Source organism: Zalophus californianus, chromosome 5, assembly GCF_009762305.2.
Source record: "Zalophus californianus isolate mZalCal1 chromosome 5, mZalCal1.pri.v2, whole genome shotgun sequence".
NCBI lineage: Eukaryota > Metazoa > Chordata > Mammalia > Carnivora > Otariidae > Zalophus > Zalophus californianus.
Genome location: NC_045599.1, coordinates 59,150,932 through 59,170,702, shown reverse-complemented (window position 1 = coordinate 59,170,702; position 19,771 = coordinate 59,150,932). Strand labels below are relative to the sequence as shown.

At 37.3% G+C, this 19,771-nt stretch overlaps 1 protein-coding gene across 2 annotated transcripts in view; it reads right to left on the bottom strand.

Annotated features, from left to right (window-relative positions):
* Positions 1-19,771, bottom strand: part of SCAMP1 (secretory carrier membrane protein 1) — a 114,482-nt gene that overhangs the window by 4,805 nt on the left and 89,906 nt on the right. For both annotated transcript variants that reach the window (XM_027606066.2, XM_027606067.1), the window contains exon 8: positions 13,146-13,263. In XM_027606066.2, coding sequence (XP_027461867.1) covers positions 13,146-13,263 — 118 coding nt within the window. The remainder of the gene's footprint in view (positions 1-13,145; positions 13,264-19,771) is intronic.

Here is a 19,771-nt window from a genome sequence, read left to right as displayed (position 1 = left end):
GCAGGGCTCCATCTCACAACCATGAGATCGTGACCTGAGCCAAAACCAAGAGTCAGATGCTCAACCAGCTGAGCTGCCCAAGCGCCCTATTCCCTTTTTAAAACCAAGTTTTCTATGGAACATAAAAGATACAGATAAATTACCAGTCCTATATGTAAGAAAATGATCTCGAAACAGAGTTCATACGATTAAGCCCAAGAAAATGAAGTATGTTATAGAAATCTAATAAACCTTTACTTACTAGACCCTGTCACAGTGCAATGCCACTACAGTTCACTTGTCTGTCTCTCTTCCTTTCCCCCCAAGTTTAAGGGCATGTAATAAACAAATGTTTGTTCTAACTTGCTTTGTTATTTCCTTTCCCAGATGTGTTTTAAACTGAGTCCCTGAGGTTACATATTCAATGGGTTTCATATTTCATTACTTAAAAAATGTAATGCATAGTCCCAGAGCAGGAAGGAAAATAAAGGTAGAAGAACACATATTTCTCAGTAGTCCAAATTCATACAGACTCAGAGAGCCACCTAGAGGGAAAAGATTACATAAGTATTCAGTGCATAATGCTCAAATGCTATATGAAATCCATTCTATCCATGTAAAAAGGGTGATTCTTTTATCAGTGCTCCAACATGACAGGCTAATTCTAAGTATCACCATCTTAAAAAAGCTCATCATTTCCCTGCTATGTTTCAGAGTGATATCTACTGATAGCTCACATTCCTTATGAAAGCTTTAAGATAAAATATTTTTTTTTTTAAGATTTTATTTATTTATTCGACAGAGAGAGAGAGAGAGCACAAGCAGGGGGAGTGGGAGGCAGAGGCAGAGGGAGAAGCAGGCTCCCCGCAGAGCAGGGGGAGCCCGATGTGGGACTCGATCCCAGGACCCTGGGATCATGACCTGAGCCGAAGGCAGTCGCTTAACCAACTGAGCCACCCAGGCGCCCAGCTTTAAGATAAAATATTATAATTTTTAAAAACCGAACAGCTTAAATACTTGCTATTCTTCCAGTTACGAGAACTGCATTAACCTAAATATTTAGTTCTAGGAGCAACACAGAAAGAACACTAGATTTTGTATCTACTGATTCCACTACTTTCTACCTGGCTGGTCACCACATAAAACCTCAAGTTTAAGGGGTGCCTCAGTCAGTTGAGGGTTGAGCATCTGCCTTCGGAGTCCCAGGATCCAGACCCACTTCAGGCTCCCCGCTCCGTGGGGAGTCTGCTTCTCCCTCTGACCCTCCCCCCCCCATGCTCTCTCTCACTCTCTCTCAAGTAAATAAATAAAATCTTAAAAAAACAAACAAAAAGCCCTCAAGTTTACTTCCCATGAAACAAGAGTGTTGCCCTATCTCTCAAAGTTTTCCTAAGGATCAAATGAGAATTATATAAATATGTAATATGTAAATATGTAACAAAAATTAAAATTAACTTTTAAATATCTGTAGAAGAGTCACAGCCAAGATACAACCCCAGAAGGGAATCTTGCTTCCTCAGTGTATACTGTGCTGGTATATGACACAAAAAATTATGTACTATATACTATGGAAAGAACCATGGTACAGTACTTAGACAAAATAATCCAAACATTTATTTCCATTAAAGCTCAGAGAATATGAGTTCAAGAAGTGATGCTTTTATAAATATAAAGATGCCTGTTATGTCAAAATTATTTTAACTTTTTTAAAACCTGGGAAAAAATGAAGAAATGAATTTTTGAAATTTTCTTTCTTATTTTGAGTTTTTAAAAAACTTACCAATCTCTTAGTCTAATGTTTTCCACACTTGATCTTAGCCAAAAGGACGAGAAGCGATAGTCTAATGTTTCCATTAAACATTTCCTATAAACCATCTGTGAACTGCCCATAGATTGGGGTCAGATACCCCTCTGTAACCTCCTGAATTAATAGTCCAGTCCCACACTACTGAAATCCCACTCATCCCATGAGATATGAGCCTATCTCATACACTGCTGCCCTCTTTCTGCCTGACCTAGCTGTGGCTCTCCCTACTGTGAGCACCTCCAGTACACTGTACATCTTTTAGGGATGTATAACGTGCTTTTTCTTTTGTCGGGTTTGTAGGTATACATGTCTTATATCCCACATGCTTTTGGTTTCTTGAGGGGAAGGGCTAATTTCCACTCATTGTTATATCCCCTATAAGACAGAGTAACTTGCTGGGGCACCTGGCTGGCTCAATCATAGAGCATGCAACTCTTTTTTTTTTTTTAAGATCTTATTTATTTATTTGAGAGAGAGAGAATGAGAGATAGAGAGCACGAGAGGGAAGAGGGTCAGAGGGAGAAGCAGACTCCCTGCTGAGCAGGGAGCCCGATGTGGGACTCGATACCGGGACTACAGGATCATGACCTGAGCCGAAGGCAGTCGCTTAACCAACTGAGCCACCCAGGTGCCCCAGAGCATGCAACTCTTGATCTTGGGGTTATGAGTTCAAGCTCCACACTGGGTGTAGAGCTTACTTTAAAAAACAAAAAACAAAACAAGAAAAAAAAAACATGACATAATGATTTGCAGTAAAAGCCACTATATAATTAATTACTTGTTTATCTGTTAGGGATTAAAAAAATGGCCCCAAATTACCCTGTTTACAAAGTTACCAAAGAAGTACAATACTGCTCTAGCAGACTGTACCTGTGTTACAAAGTAAATTGCTTAGTTTGCAATTACCTCACAGGCTGTTTTAAAAGTGAAAATACTAGGGAACTTTAACACCCCACCACTTACATTAATAGATAGATCATTCAGGCAGAAAATCAGTCAAGGAAGGAGTGGCTGTGAAGGACACAGTAGGCTAGATGGGCTCAATAGATACACACAGAACACCTCATCAAAAACAGCAGAACATACATTCTCTTCAAGTACACATGAGCATTCTCCAGGATTACATATTAAGCCATAAAACAAATCTCAATAAATTTAAGAAGACTGGAATCATATCAAGTATCTTTTCTGACCACAATGGTATTAAACTAGAAATCAATTTAAAAAAACTGGACAAAAACATATATACCTGGAGGCTAAACAACATGTTACCAAACAACCAATGGGTCAACAAAGGAATCAAAAGGAAATTTAAAAAAAATACATTCAGACAAATGAAAATGGAAACCCAGCAGTTCAAAATCTTTGAGACACAGCAAAAGAAGACCTTAGAAAAGTTTAAAGCAATACAGGCCTACCGCAAATAAACCAGAAAAATCTCAAACCATCTAACCTTATACCTAAAGGCACTAAAAACCAACCAAACAATGCCCAAAGTTAGTAGAAGCAAGGAAATAATTAAAGATCAGACTGGAAATAGATGAAATAGAGACAAAAATAGAAAAAAAAAAATCAATGAAACTAAGAACTGATTCTTTGAAAAGATAAACAGAATTGATAGATAAATCTTTACCAGACACATCAAGCAAAAAAGAGAGAGGACTCAAATAAATAAAATCAGAAATACAAGAGGACAAATTACATCCAACACTACAAAAATACAAAGGATTGTTAAGAGACTACTATGAAAAATTATATGCCAACAAATTGGACAACCTAGACGAAATGGATAAATTCCTAAAAACATACAAATTTTCCAAGACTAAATCAGGAAGAAATAGAAGATCTGAATAGACTGATTACTAATAATGAGAATGAATCAATAATAAAAAAAACTCCCAACAAGCAAAAGCTGAGGACCGGGTGGCTTCACAGATGAGTTCTACCCAACATTTAAAGAAGAGCTAATACCTATTCTTCTCAAACTAGTCCAAAAAACTGAGGAGAAGGAATGCTTCCATATTCATTCTATGAGGTCAGCATTACTCATTTGGTATCCAAAACCAAAGACACTACAAAAAAAAGAAAATTACAGGCCAATATTCCTGATGAACATATATGCAAAAATCCTCAAAAAAAAAAAAAATAAGCAACCCAAATTCAACAATACATTAAAAGGATCATTCACCATGATCAAGTGAGATTTATTCCCGAGATGAAAGATGGCTCAATATCTTCAAATCAATCAACATAATATACCAGATTAATTAAGTGAATGATAAAAATCATATGATCACCTCAATAGATGCAGAGAAATCATTTCACAAAATTCAACATCATTCATTATAAAAACTCTCAACAAAGTGGACAAAGAGAGAGCGTACTTCAACATAACAAAGGCCATATATGACAAACCTGCAGTTAACATTATACAGAGTGGTGAAAAAGTGAAAGCTCTTCCTCCAAGATGAGGAACAGGACAAGGATGTCCATTCCTGCCTTTTTTATTCAACACAGTCCTGGAAGTCCCTGCCACAAAAATCAGGCAGGAAAAAGGAAAAAAAAAGGCATCCACTCTGTTACTATTCGCAAATAACATGGTGATATATATAGAAAATCCTAAAGACTCCACCAAAAAAACTGTTAGGTTAAATGAATGCAGTGAAGTTGCAAGACAGAAAATTAATATACAGAAATCTATACACTAATAATAAACCAGCAGAAAGAGAATTAAGAAAGTAATTCCCTTTACTATTACATATCAAAAAAGAAAAAAAAAATCTAGAAATAAACGTAACCAAAGAGGTAAAAGATCCATATAATGAAAACTATAAAACACTGATGAAATGAATTGATGTTGATACAAACAAATGGAAAGATGTATCATGCTCATGGACTCAAAGAATACTGTTAATGTCCAAACTATCCAAAGCAATTTACATGTTCAATGCAATCCCTATCAGAATACCAACAGTATTTTTCACAGAACTAGAATAATCCTAACATTTATACAGAACCACAAAAGACCCCAAAGAGCCAAAGCAATCTTGAGAAAGAAGAACAAAGCTAGAAGTATCACAATTCCAGATTCAAGCTCTGCTGTGAAGCTATGGTAATCAAAATAGTACAGTACTGGTGCAAAAAGAGACACACAGAATAATGGAACATCATACAGAGCCCAGAAATAAACTCATTCTTACATGGTTACTTAATCTGTGACAAAGGAGGCAAGAATATATAGTGGGGAAAAGACAGTGTTTTCAGTAAATGGTGTTGGGAAAACTGACAGCTACATGCAACAGAATGAAACTGGATCACTTTCACCATATATAAAAATAAATTCAAAATGGATTAAAATCCCTAATATAAGACCTGAAGCCATAAAACTCCTAAAGGAAAACACAGGTAGTAAACTCTTGGACATTAATCTTAGCAATATTTTTTTGGATATGTCTCCTTAGCCAAGTGCAACAAAAACAAAAATAAACAAATGGGACTACATCAAACTAAAAAGCTTTTTTCCAGTGAAGGAAACCATCAACAAAATGAAAAGGCACTATCTACTGAATGGGAGAAGATATGTGCAAATAATACAAATGATAAGAGACTAATATCCAAAATATATAATCAATATAACTCAAAAAAATAAAAAAACAATCCAATTAAAAAATGGGCAGAAGAACCTGAATAGACATTTTCCCAAAGACAACATACAAATAGCCAACAGCTATGTGAAAAGATGCTCAATATCACTAATCATCAAATGCAAATCAAAACCACAATGAGATACCAGCTCACACCAGTCACAATGGCTATCCTCAAAAAGACAAGAAATAACAAGTGTTGGCAAAAATGTGGGGAAAAGGGAACCTTCCTGCACTGTTGGTGGGCATGTAAATTGGTATAGCAACTATGGAAAAGGTCATGGAGAATTCCTCAAAACACTAAAAATAGAAGTACCATATGATACAGTCATTCCACTTCTGGTTATTTACCCAAGGAAAACAAAACACTAATTGGAAAAGATGTATGAATGCCTATGGTTGTTGTAGTATTATTTACAATACCCAAGATATAGAAGAAATCTAAGTATCTTATGCTGATAAATGAATGGATAAAGAAGGTGTGTGTGTGTGTGTATGTGTGTGTGTATATACACACACAATGCAATATTACTCGGCCAAAAGAAGAATGAGATCTTGTCACTTTCAACATGGGTGGACCTAGAAGGTATTACGCTAAGTGAAATAAGTCAGAGAAAGACAAATACTATATGATTTCACCTACATGCAGAATCTAAAAAACAAATGAGCAAACAACAAAAAAACAGAAAGAGACTCATAAATACAGAGTACAAAATGATGGTTGCTGGGGGGGGAGGGGTATTGGAAGGGGTCGTACAGAAGTGAAGAGTGAAGGGATGGAAAAAATAGGTGAAGGGGATTAACAGGTACAAACTTCCAGTTACAAAATAAATCATAGGGATGTAAAGTACAGCATAGGATATATAGTCAATAATTTTGTGTAACCTTTTATGGCGACAGATGATAACTACTTATCATGGAAAGTATTTCATCATGTTTATTTATTTATTTTTTTTAAGAGAGAGAGAACATGCATGTGCACGTGAGCAGGGGGAGGGGTGGAGGGAGAGGGAGAGAACCTTAAGTAGGCATCACACCCAGCTCAGAGCCCAAAGCTTACCAAACTTACCAAGGGCTGGGTGTAGGGAGAGCTATTGCTGTATGACTGCAGAGCGCTGCTTGGCATGATAAAAAGTCTTCAAAATAATGGTTACAGTTATATAACATTGTGAATGTAATTAATGCCACTGAATTGTACACTTAAATATGATTAAAATGGCAAATTTTGTATTATATATCTCATCACAATTTGAAAAAATAAGGTAATATCAAAAACCATGAATTGTACATTTTAAATGGGTAAAGTTAAATGATCGCTCAACATGATTTGTTAAAAATAATAAAGATTATTTAGATAAAATATCATATGTATAGCATTATAAATATTAGCAGAGCCAACAAATTTGAACATGCCTAAGTAAAGATGATTTTCAATAATTTAGACATATCAATCTTGACTTGGGATCTATTAAGATCAGAAAAGAGTAACAAAATAAAAAGAGGGGGCAATCAGAAAAAAGTGAACATACTAAGGATACCACTCGAGGACAGGATATAAACAACTTGCTCAGAGTGCCAATTTTTCTAGGGATTCAAAAGTATTACTGTGCCTACTGTGTGTCCCTTGGATGAAGATAACAAGCATGTGGACCTGCATTTTAATAGGCAATGTAAATCATCTGAAATTGATTCACCATCAGGAAAAATGAGTGTTGGATGATTCAGAGAAAGAGACAGAAAGACAAAAGAAGTATACCTATTTGTGACTATAAAAAAAAGTATAGTAAAATTATCAGCATTCTGTCCTAGATCCAAAGAAAGAGGGAGTGAACAATAGCAGTGCTTTCAAAGAAAATGAAAGCATCACTTTTAATCTAAGAGGACTATTATTTACATGTATTTATATGCAATGTGTTTACAAAGCATTTACTATAAAACACCAACTTAACGAATCAATGAGACTTGTCATTATTCTGGATCATATACCTAAATTCTAAAGACTCACACAAAAGTATTTTCAGAATGGATATACTGACATTTAAAAAAAATTTCAAGCATTTAGGGAAACTTGTTTTTTTTTTTAAAGTGAAATAAGTTTTTTCTTTCTTTTTTTAAAGATTTGAGAGAGAGCGTGACCAAGAGAGAGAAAGAGAGAGAGAGTACGGGCAGGGGCAGAGAGAGAAGCAGACTCCCTGCTGAGCAGGGACCCTGTGATTATGACCCAAACCGAAGGCAGTAATGGACTGAACCACCCAGGCCCCCTTGAAATAAATTTTTTCTAAAATTCTTTTGAAATGCTTAAAAAAAATCAGTTAATTACTTTATTAATGTGAACACAAATGTCTATGAACAGTTTCTTAAATTTCATCAGAAAAATCATTCAAAAGTCCCCAAAGGAATACAAATTATGTATCATCTATTTATTTATCTCTTCCATACTAAGTTATTCTGGCTCTTACACCAATTAAAAGAAGGAAATTTTTGAATTCCCCTGGTATGATCCACTGAAAATACCTCCTCCTTAGTCCAAAACTATTACTTAATTCTATTTGTTTACTATGGAAAGAAGACCTTTTTTAAAAAAATACCTTTTAGAAACAATCTAAGTGAAAGTTTAAGAAATCTATCTGTGAAAGGTAAGGTAAATCTCCCTGCTCCCTGTTCCCTTATCTGTGAAGAGACAGATATTCCTACATTTCAATTTTTTCAAATTTCAATTATAAAATGACACTAGGAGAAAACAAAGGTACTATAACACTCATACTGGGCACTTTATACAGCAATTATTACTTACTCCAATTATGCAAGGCCAAATCAGAATGCCAAAAGAATTCTCAAAATTGTATTCATTACAATTGAAATAAATATATACCACCAAGCATGTTTAGCTGGGGCTAGAGACAAGAATAGTCTAACAAAATGCAACAATTCTAGAGTCAAATAGTGTGCATTGGGAACTTTTGGAGGGCATTAACTGTTTATGAAGAGCCTGACCCCTAGTGGTTAGCAACTATGGCTACATACATACAGAGGAAACAGCCAGTATGCTTTCAGCTGTTTGTTGGGCGTTTTTACTGGATCTCAATTTCTATCAAAAGTAAGAGAAATAGGAGCACCTGGGTGGCTCAGTCAGTTAAGCGTCTGCCTTCGGCTCAGGTCATGATCTCAGGGTCCTGGGATGGAGCCCCACTTCGGGTTCCCTGCTCAGCAACCTGCTTCTCCCTCTGCCTCTGCCGTTTCCCCTGCTTGTACACTCTCTCTCTCTCTCAAATAAACAAAATCCTTAAAAAGAGAGAGAGAGAGAGAAATCCTTGCCACTACAAGTATGAAATCTGAGCTCAAATTATATTTTAGCTTATATTATCCTCATTTATTGTACTTCATAAAATCATACAGAAAATCATCTCATCTAAATTCCTATTTCATTAGAATATGAGATTCAGAGAAGTTCAGGGACTTATATTGCACTGACCGACAGTGAACACGTATAAAAGGAGTTAACTGGCAAGTTCTTCAACTATGAGGTAAAAAAAGGTCAACCAAAAGAAAGTATGCTGCACAACTCCCATATTAATACATTTAGTTGGGAAGCAGTCACAGTTCTTTCGAATGCCTGGCATACAATCAGCACAGCTCTAAAACTTTTCCTTTAATGGGTTGGATCTTAAAGAATTGTGTCCCTAGGGGAAAAGCTGCAGGTCAAAGACTTTAGAGTGCTGCACACAGCAGTCAGTTACACAGCTGTAGAATAAACACTTTCTCCTTCACTCTGACCGGATTAATCATCTGTGCCACATATGCACCATCACCACTGGTTAAAATCCCCCACATTCTTTCCTCAGCAGATCTGCAGTGTGTTCTACCCTCATCTCACTACCATACCCACTTTCTGGGCTTCATTTACATCAAGAAGTTGTTACTTCCCAAGTCTAGAAATCCAGCCTAAAGCTCTTTCTTTTGCTCCCAACTTATACATCCAAAAGCCTACTGTGTATTTATACTTTGGTGCTCCAGCATTATTTTAAACTCTCTGGATTCAAAGTTGAAAACAACCTGATGCCCATATAGCTTCTCTCTCTCTCCATATATACATATATATGGAGATATATATGGAGATACACATATGTATTATATATATTTATATATATATTTATGTACATATGTATGTATGTAGGCTCCATGCCCTGTGAGCTCATACATAGTGCAGTACTTGACACATGACACATGCTCATAAATGGTTAACAAATGAATGGAATCTGCAGCATACCACAAAACCCTCCACTGTACTCTAAACTTATTACATTTCTAGTTTTATAAAGCACCCCCAATGATACATATAGAATAATTAAAGAAATGTCCAAAGAGATGTTGTCATGGTCAGGTTTCTTTGGCTAGGCTATAGTCTTTGGTTATCAATCAAACACTAATCTAGGTGTTGCTGTGAAGGTATTTTGTGCACGTGATTATTAATCAGCTGACTTTAAGAAAATGAGTGGTTCTGAGTTATATGGGTAGGCCTGATCCAGTTAGTTGAAACCTTTAAGAACAGAACTGATGTTTCTCTGAGGAAGAAGAAATCCCACCTATGACTGGAACTTCAGCTTCCGCTTGAGATTTTCTGACCCTCCCTGACTGCCTGCCTGATGGATTTTAGACGAACCTAAGCCCCCACAACCACATAAGCCAATTCCTTTCAATAAATCTCTTCATTCTGTTTCTCTGATACAACACTGACTGACACAGGCATCTACTAAATAAAGGTAGACACTAAACCAGACCCTGTATATAAACTGATAAAGGGGTCAAGAAGACCAGAAAAAAATAGTTAATTTTAATTGAGAAAGCCCTGTGCTGTGCAACTTATGTTCCCTGTTTCACTTAACCCTCACCCTAACACTCTGGAAGTAGTTATTATTCCCATTCCTTCCTTCATTCAACAAATACTTTCAGTGCCTATCACATGGGAATCACTGCCAGTCACTGTTCCAGATGTAAGAAATACAACCTCAAAAAAACCAGACTAGGTCTCTGCTCTCATGGAGCTTAGAGTACAGGTGATGACACTGAACCTCTGTGGTTACAGAAGCCTGCCTCAGCTCACAAAGCGCTAAGTCAAGGCACCAGAATTTCAACCTGAGTGTATGGTTCCAAAGCTCTTGCTCTTCTAATTCATTCCAATGCTAAAAGACATGTTCACCCAGATGAACTTTAACAAGCTGGGTACCCAGAATATAAGGTATATAAAGTGGCTTGTGCCCAGATGCTGCAGTGAGTAATACCTACAGTAAGTTCCCCAAGAAAACAGAGGATGACCTAATCCTGGAGACAGGAGTAATGAGAAAGATTCTGTGAAAGAGGCATGAAGATCTTGAAAGAACACTCATAGGTCTTCAACTGGCATAGAAGATGAAGCAACCCAGGAGTCAAGAGGCCTAGCATGAACAAAAACCGGGACAAAGGAACATATGTGATATATATGAAGAAACTTAGAAATACAGTTTGACTAGAGGAGAAAGTCTGGATCCAGGAGCAGTAAAAGGTCAGTACTAGCCCTACTTCCCTTAACCACCAAAATCCCATTCCCAACCGAGTCCACTTCAAAAATCTTCAGAGTGCTGGGTTTGGGGTTTTTTTTAGATTAACATAGTAACTACACACAAAACGGACTGAAGGAAGTTGGGAGTGTGAGTGATTTGCAAAAAAATTCTGGGCTAGCTGAGGCTGGGAATGGAGAGGAAGAAAAAAATGAAAAAGATTCTAAGAAAATATCTAGGAAAGTGACTTAAGAAGTAACAAAAACACTGACAAAAGCAGTCAAAGTGCTGAAATAAATTTAAATGGAATCATGAGAAAATACTTAGCATCACCAAATTTATTGTAGGGACTTAATAAATGTTCCTCTTTTAAAAATAGCTTCCCTTAGAGGGGAGGGGGTGGGGGGATGGGTTAGCCTGTTGATGGGTATAAAAAGAAAAGAAATAAAAGAAATAAAAATAAAAACAGCTTCCCTGAGATAAAATTTGCATAATCAACAATTTACCCTCTTAAAGTGTAGAATTCAATGCGGTTTAGTACACAACACTATAGTGTTGTGAATATATCATCTATAATCTAATTTTCATCACCACAAAAAGAAATTTCATGACCATAAGCAATCCTTCTCTGCCCTATTCCTGGTCAAAAACAACCAGCAATCTATTTTCTATCTCTAGAGATTTGCCTGTTTTGGACACTTCATATAAATGAAATCATATAATATGTGGTCTTACTAAATGTTTCTTGACTATGAATCTGAACTTCTGGAAGAAGAGTTAGTTCTGAGAAGGAATTGATGAGTCACTGACGCATTACTGTAAGATGATGATACTGTCCAACTGGAGACCTAAACACTCAGCCGATCAAGCAAGTACATTATTATGAAAAGCATTATGTCTTCCAACTCCAAGATTCTAGAGCACCCACGACAGAGAAGAGAAGGAACTCAAAAAATGGGAGAGATTGAAATCTCCAAGGAAAAAGATTATATAGCACAAAGAGGAGAACTGATTTCATTTAAGAAGACCTGTACTTAGGAGCTGGACAAAGAAATGAAGAAGAAAGAACAACCTCAAAGGCAGGAGAATCAGAACACAATTACAAAGACTGAGGAAGAGGGGCCACCTGTAGTACAGAAGACTGCAGAGTTCAAGGAAAAAGGTAACTGCAAAAAGGCTACAGAATTTAGTAACTTTGGGAAGCTGAGTTTTGATAGTACATGTGTGTAGTACAGAAAAGAAGTAAAAGCTTTTAAGAGAAAAAATGAGTAGCAAAATATGGGCAGAAAGAACACAGCCTAGTCTTCAGAGTTCTGACAATAAAAGGCAAATGCACAAGAATAATATTTCAGGAGTGCCAAGTGTTCTTAAATATAAAGTACAGTTATTTCTAAGTATTCCTTGTACATATCCTCAAGTTACCAGACAGGGAAAAAATAAAGAAAAAACTGTTCTAAGGAATTATCTTCTTTAAAGGAAGACCCATCAAAAGTCTTTATCATCTTAAAACACAGGGGTTATTCCCAGGGTTTCTATATCATGTAGAATCTACATGTTTGAACACATGTAGAATATGAAAAATATGTATCTGAGACACAGTAAAACTTTATATAAACAAATAAAACCATTGATTTCTCTCTCCCCCTATGTAATGATTTTGTTAAGGCTAAGAAAACAGCCATGGGAATTTCATACGAGAAGTACAGCTAAGATAACTGGGCAGTCACTAAAAACAAATTCACGTTATAACCCAGTCCAAACCTGTCACCAGCTTACTTTATTTTCCTAATTTCATGTCTTTCAATTTTAAATACAAACAAAATGCACATTCCACACAAATTTACTTCTATGTATTAATCAGGCTAATATGCTTTATATTAAAAAAAAGAAATTAGAAAAATATTTTTAATTCCAAAATTTTTTATATGAGGTTGATTCTTCATCAAAGAAACCTTGAGCTAACAGGATTTTAAGATACTTCCTTTTTACAGGAAGTTAAAAATGTGATGAAGTTTTCTTTATGCTTAACTTATAATTGTAAAAGGTAATCGTAAGAGAGCACATATGCTCAAGATGAACAACAAAACAGCTTGAGGGTACAATGAATTGAAAGTAAAATGGGAAGATGGGAACTGAACATAAGATTAAGTATAAAAATTTACAGATGTACAAATCACTTACCTTTTTAAACATAACTAGCGAGATGACCGCTGATGCTGTGAAAAGTGCTGCTATGATTATCATCATAATTCCAACAGGAATACTTTGGTTGAGGCCAGTAAGGGATGAAATCCAACCACTGAGAAGTAATTTTAAAAAAAGTATAATTAGACAAGTAAGTGAATGCATGCTTTTAAAAAAAAATAACATAGTAACCAATACATATTCAGCACTTATAAGCCAGGCAATATTCAAGATCTTCATATTAACTCACTTAATTTTCACAATTTCATAAGACAGATACTGTTTTAAATCTCTATTTTGCAGATAAGCGTAAGTCAGAGATATTCACTAACTTGCTCAAAGTCACACAGCTAATAAATGGTATAGTCTGAATTCAAATCCAACAATGAGTACCAGAGCCTTAAGTGTGTACCACCACATTTTACTTTTTTTTTTCAGCACACGAACTCATTATTACCTTCAATTCTTTTTAAATTCTGCTTAATTATGGAAGAAAATATTTGCAAACTGTATATCCAACCAACAATTAGCACTGAGAATATATGAAGAACTTTCAAAGTTCAACAGTTAGAAAAAAATTCCATTAGAAAATGGGCAAAAGGGGGAGGAGCAAGATGGCGAAGGAGTAGGAGACCTAAATTTCGTCGTCCCAGGAATTCAGCTAGATAGGGAACAAACCACTCTGAACACCTACAAACTCAATAAGACATCAAAGAAAAGAAGAGCAGCAACTCTCTGAACAGAAAAGCAACCACTTTCTGGAAGGTAGGACGTACGGAGAAGTGAAGCCAAGGCGATATTTGAGAAGACAGACGGAGGGGTAGGGGGCCTCCGTCAGCTGCTACTGGCAAGTGATAGAGCAGCAGAGCACAAAATCGGAACCTGTAGAAGTCAGCTCCGCTGAGGGGTCGCTCCACTGGCTTAGCAGGGTGTGGGGGGTGGAACCTTTGCTTGGGACAGTGTGGTCTCAGGACCCTCGGGGTCACAGAAAGACCGGGGGTGCCTCAGTGTGGCAGAGCTCCCAGGTATCAGAGCGGAGAAGCCGGGTGCAGAGACGGAGCCGAGGGGTTGCCATACACCGTGATCTGGGGCACAGTCAGGCCACTGCTCCTCCAGCAGGGACCCAACATGCGGCACACCGGGGAGACTCCCCTTCCGCCCCCGGGGAGGAGCGGCGCGGGAGCCCACCGTAGGGATCTGCTAGGTTTGGAGACTCCACACAGGGTCGGGTGCCAGTGACAGAAATGCTTGGTCACAGGCCCCGTGAGCATGGAGTGCGGCCGGAGACCAGGGAGACGAAGTGATTGACTGCTTTTCTCTGGGGGCTCACGAGGAGTGGGGCCCCAAGTTCTGGGCTCCTCTGGGGCAGAGACTGGGAGGCTGCCATTTTCACTCTCGTCCTCCAAAGCTGTAGGGAAAGCTTGCAGGGAACAAAAGCTCCCGAGAGCAAACCCCAGATTACTTAGCCCGGCCCCCGGCAAGGAGGGCAATTCTGCCTCCGGCAAAGACATTTGGGAACCACAGCAACAGGCGCCTCCCCCAGAAGATCAGCAAGAACAGCCAGCCAAGACCAAGTTTACTGATCAATGAGAATGGGAAAACGCCAGCACCAGGGGAATACTACACACAGAATTCATGGCTCTTTTCCCCTATACTTTAGTCTTTCAAAGTTAAATTTTTTAATTTTTTTTCTATTTTTTTTAATTTTTCTTTTTCCCTTTTTCAACCAACATCTTATCAATCCCTTTTCTTTAAAAATCTTTTTTATTTTTCATTTTTAGAATCATATTTTATCCCTTCATTGTAGTTAACCCTATTTTTGGTGTATATACATAAGTTGTTCTCACTTTAAAATTTTGGGATACAGTTTATTCTAACAGACCAAAATATACCCTAAATCTCTAGTGCATGGCTTTTTTCTAGTCTCCTATCTAAACACATTCTCCCCCCCTTTTTTTTAAATTTTTCCTCTTTCTTTTTTCAACCAACTTATCAATTCCTTTTATAAAATCTTTTATAATTTTCATCTTTACAATCATTCTATCCCTTCATTGTATTTATCCTTATTTTTGTACATATATACATTTTTCTTTCTTTAAAATTTTGGGAGGCAGTTTTTTCTAATAGACCAAAATATGCCCAAAATCTAGTGTGTGGCACTGATCTATTCACCAGCCTAATCATATTTGATCATATTCTTTTTTTTTCTTTTTCTTTTTTCTTTCTTTCCCTTTCTTTCCCCCTGGTTTCAGGTTGCTTTTGATTTGTTTAGCGTAAATTGTTCTGGGGTCACTGTTACCCTGTTAGCATTTTGTTCTCTCATTCATCTGTTCTCCTCTGGACAAAATGACAAGACGGAAAAACTCACCTCAAAAAAAAGAACAAGAGGCAGTACTGACTGCCAGGGATCTAATCAATACGGACATTAGTAAGATGTCAGAACCAGAGCTCAGAATGACGATTATAAAGATACTAGGTGGGCTTGAAGAAAGGATGGAAGATACTAGAGAAACCCTTTCTGGAGAAATAAAAGCACGAAAATCTAACCAAGTTGAAATCAAAAAGGCTATTAATGAGGTGTAATAAAAAATGGAGGCTCTAACTGCTAGGATAAATGAGGCAGAAGAGAGAATTAGTGATACAGAAGACCAAATGATGGAGAATAAAGCAGCTGAGAAAAAGAGAGATAAACAACCACTGGATCACGAGGGCAGAATTTGAGAAGTAAGTGATACCATAAAACGAAACAATATTAGAACAATTGGGATCCCAGAAGAAGAAGAGAGAGGAGCAGAAAGTATACTGGAGCAAATTATAGCAGAGAACTTCCCTAATTTGGGGAAGGAAACAGGCATCAAAATCCAGGAGGCACAGAGAATGCCCCTCAAAATCAATAAAAATAGGTCAACACCCCGACATCTAATGGTAAAACTTACAAGTCTCAGAGACAAAGAGAAAATCCTGAAAGCAGCTCAGGACAAGAGGTCTGTAACCTACAATGTTAGAAACATTAGACTGGCAACAGACCTATCCACAGAGACTTGGCAGGCTAGAAAGGACTGGCATGATATATTTAGAGGACTAAACAAGAAAAATATGCAGCCAAGAATACTATATCCAGCTAGGCTGTCATTGAAAATTGAAGGAGAGATAAACAGCTTCCAGGACAAACAAGAACTAAAAGAATTTGCAAACACGAAACTAGCCCTACAAGAAATATTGAAAGGGGTACTCTAAGCAAAGAGACAGCCTAAAAGTAACATAGACCAGAAAGGAATAGAGACAGTATACAGTAAAAGTCACCTTACAGGCAATACAATGGCACTAAATTCATATCTTTGTAAATGGGCTAAATGTCCCAATCAAAAGACACAGGTATCAGATTGGATAAAGAAAACAAGACCCATTGATATGCTGTCTGCAAGAGACTCATTTTAGACCCAAAGACACCTCGATTGAAAGTGAGGGGGTGGAAAACCATTTACCATGCTGATGGACACCAAAAGAAAGCTGGCGTGGCAATGCTTTATCAGACAAATTAGATTTTAAACCAAAGTCTGTAATAAGAGACGAGGAAGGACACTATATCCTACTTAAAGGGTCTACCCAACAAGAAGATCTAACAATTATAAACATCTATGCCCCTAATATGGCAGCAGCCAATTATATAAGCCAGTTAATAACAAAATCAAAGAAAGACATCGACAACAATACAGTAATAGTAGGGGACTTTAACACCCATCTCACTGAAATGGACAGATCATCTAAGCAAACGATCAACAAAGAAATAAAGACTTTTTTTTTTTAAAGATTTTATTTATTTATTTGACAGAGAGAGGGAGAGAGAGCACAAGTAGGCAGAGAGGCTGGCTGAGGGAGAGGGAGAAGCAGGCTCTCCACTGAGCAGGGAGCCCGATGTGGGGCTCGATCCCAGGACCCTGGGATCATGACCTGAGTCGAAGGCAGACGCTTAATGACTAAGCCACCCAGGCGCCCCAGAAATAAAGACTTTAAATGACACCCTGGACCAAATGGACTTCACAGACATATTCAGAACATTCCATCCCAAAGCAACAGAATACACATTCTTCTCTAATGCCCACGGAACATTCTCTAGAACAGATCACATCCTAGCTCACAAATCAGGTCTCAACTGGTACCAAAAGATTGGGATCATTCCCTGCATATTTTCAGACCACAAATGCTTTGAAACTAGAACTCAATCACAAGAGGAAAGTCAGAAAGAACTCAAATACATGGAGGCTAAAGAGCATCCTACTAAAGAATGAATGGGTCAACCAGGAAATTAAAGAAGAATTAAAAAAATTCATGGAAACCAATGAAAATGAAAACACAACTGCTCAAAATCTTTGGGATGCAGCAAAGGTGGTCCTAAGAGGAAACTATATAGCAATACAAACCTTTCTCAAGAAACAAGAAAGGTTTCAAATACACAACCTAACCCTACACCTATAGGAGCTTGAGAAAGAACAGCAAATAAAGCCTAAACCCAGCAGAAGAGAAATAATAAAGATCAGAGCAGAAATCAATGAAACAGAAACCAAAAGAACAGTAGAACAGATCAACAAAACTAGGAGCTGCTTCTCTGAAAGAATAAGATTGATGAACCCCTGGCCAGACTTATCAAAAAGAAGAGAAAGGACCCAAATAAATAAAACCATGAATGAAAGAGGAGAGATCACAACCAACACCAAAGAAATACAAACAATTATAAGAACATATTATGAGCAACTCTATGCCAGCAAATTAGATAATCTGGAAGAAATAGATGCATTCCTAGAGATGTATCAACTACCGAAACTGAACCAGGAAGAAATAGAAAACCTGAACAGACCTATAACCACTAAGGAAATTGAAGTAGTCATCAAAAATATCCCAACAAACAAAAGCCCAGGGCTAGATGGCTTCCCAGGGGAATTCTACCAAACATTTCAAGAAGAATTAATACCTATTCTCCTGAAACTGTTCCAAAAAATAGAAATGGAAGGAAAACTTCCAAACTCATTTTATGAGGCAGCATTACCTTGATCCCCAAACCAAAGACCCTATCAAAAAGAACTACAGACCAATATCCCTGATGAATAAGATGCCAAAATTCTCACCAAAATACTAGCCAATAGAATCCAACAGTACATCAAAAGGATTATTCACCACAACCAAGTGGGACGTATTCATGGGCTGCAAGGTTGGTTCAACATCCACAAATCAATCAATGGGATATAATACATTAATAAAAGAACAAGAACCATATGATCCTCTCAATAGATGCAGAAAAAGCATATGACAAAGTACAGCATTCTTTCTTGATTAAAAAAACTCTTCACAGTGTAGGGATAGAGTGTACATACCTCAATATCATAAAAGCTATCTATGAAAAACCCACAGCAAATATCATTCTCCATGGGGAAAAACTGAGAGCTTTTCCCCTAAGGTCAGGAACAAGGCAGGGATGTCCACTATCACCACTGCTATTCAACACGGTAGTAGAAGTCCAAGCCTCAGCAATCAGAGAACAAAAAGAAATAAAAGGCATCCGAAATGGCAAAGAAGAAGTGAAACTCTTTTTGCAGATGATATGATACTTTATGTGGAAAACCCAACAGACTCCACACCGAAACTGCTAGAACTCATACAGGAATTCAGTAAAGTGGCAGGATATAAAATCAATGCACAGAAATCAGTTTCATTCCTATACACCAACAAGACAGAAGAAGAGAAATTAAGGAGTCGATCCCATTTACAATTGCACCCAAAACCATAAGATACCTAGAAATAAATCTAACCAAAGAGGCAAAGAATCTGTACTCAGAAAACTATAAAACACTCATGAAAGAAACTGAGGAAGACACAAAGAAATGGAAAAACATTCCATGCTCATGGATTGGAAGAACAAACATTGTGAAGATGTCAATGCTACCTAGAGCAATCTACACATTTAATGCAATCCCTATCAAAATACCATTCACTTTTTTCAAAGAAATGGAACAAATAATCCTAAAATTTGTATGGAACCAGAAAAGACCCCGAATAGCCAGAGGAATGTTGGAAAAGAATAGCAAAGCTGGTGGCATCACAATTCCGGACTTCCAGCTCTATCACAAAGCTGTCATCATCAAGACAGTAATGGTACTGGCACAAAAACAGACACATAGATCAATGGAACAGAACAGAGAGCCCAGAAATGGACCCTCAACTCTATGGTCAACTAATCTTCGACAAAGCAGGAAACAATGTCCAATGGAAAAAAGTCTCTTCAACAAATGGTGTTGGGAAAATTGGACAGCCACATGCAAAAGAATGAAACTGGGCCATTTCCTTACATCACACACAAAAATAGACTCAAAATGGATTAAAGACCTAAATGTGAGACAGGAGTCCATCAAAATCCTAGAGGAGAACACAGGTAGCAACCTCTTTGACCTCAGCTGTGGCAACTTCTTCCTAGAAACATCGCCAAAGGCAAGGGAAGCAAGAGCAAAAATGAACTATTGGGACTTCATCAAGATAAAAAGCTTTTGCAAAGCAAGGGAAACAGTCAACAAAACCAAAAGACAACTGACAGAATAGGAGAAGATATTTGCAAATGACATATCAGATAAAGG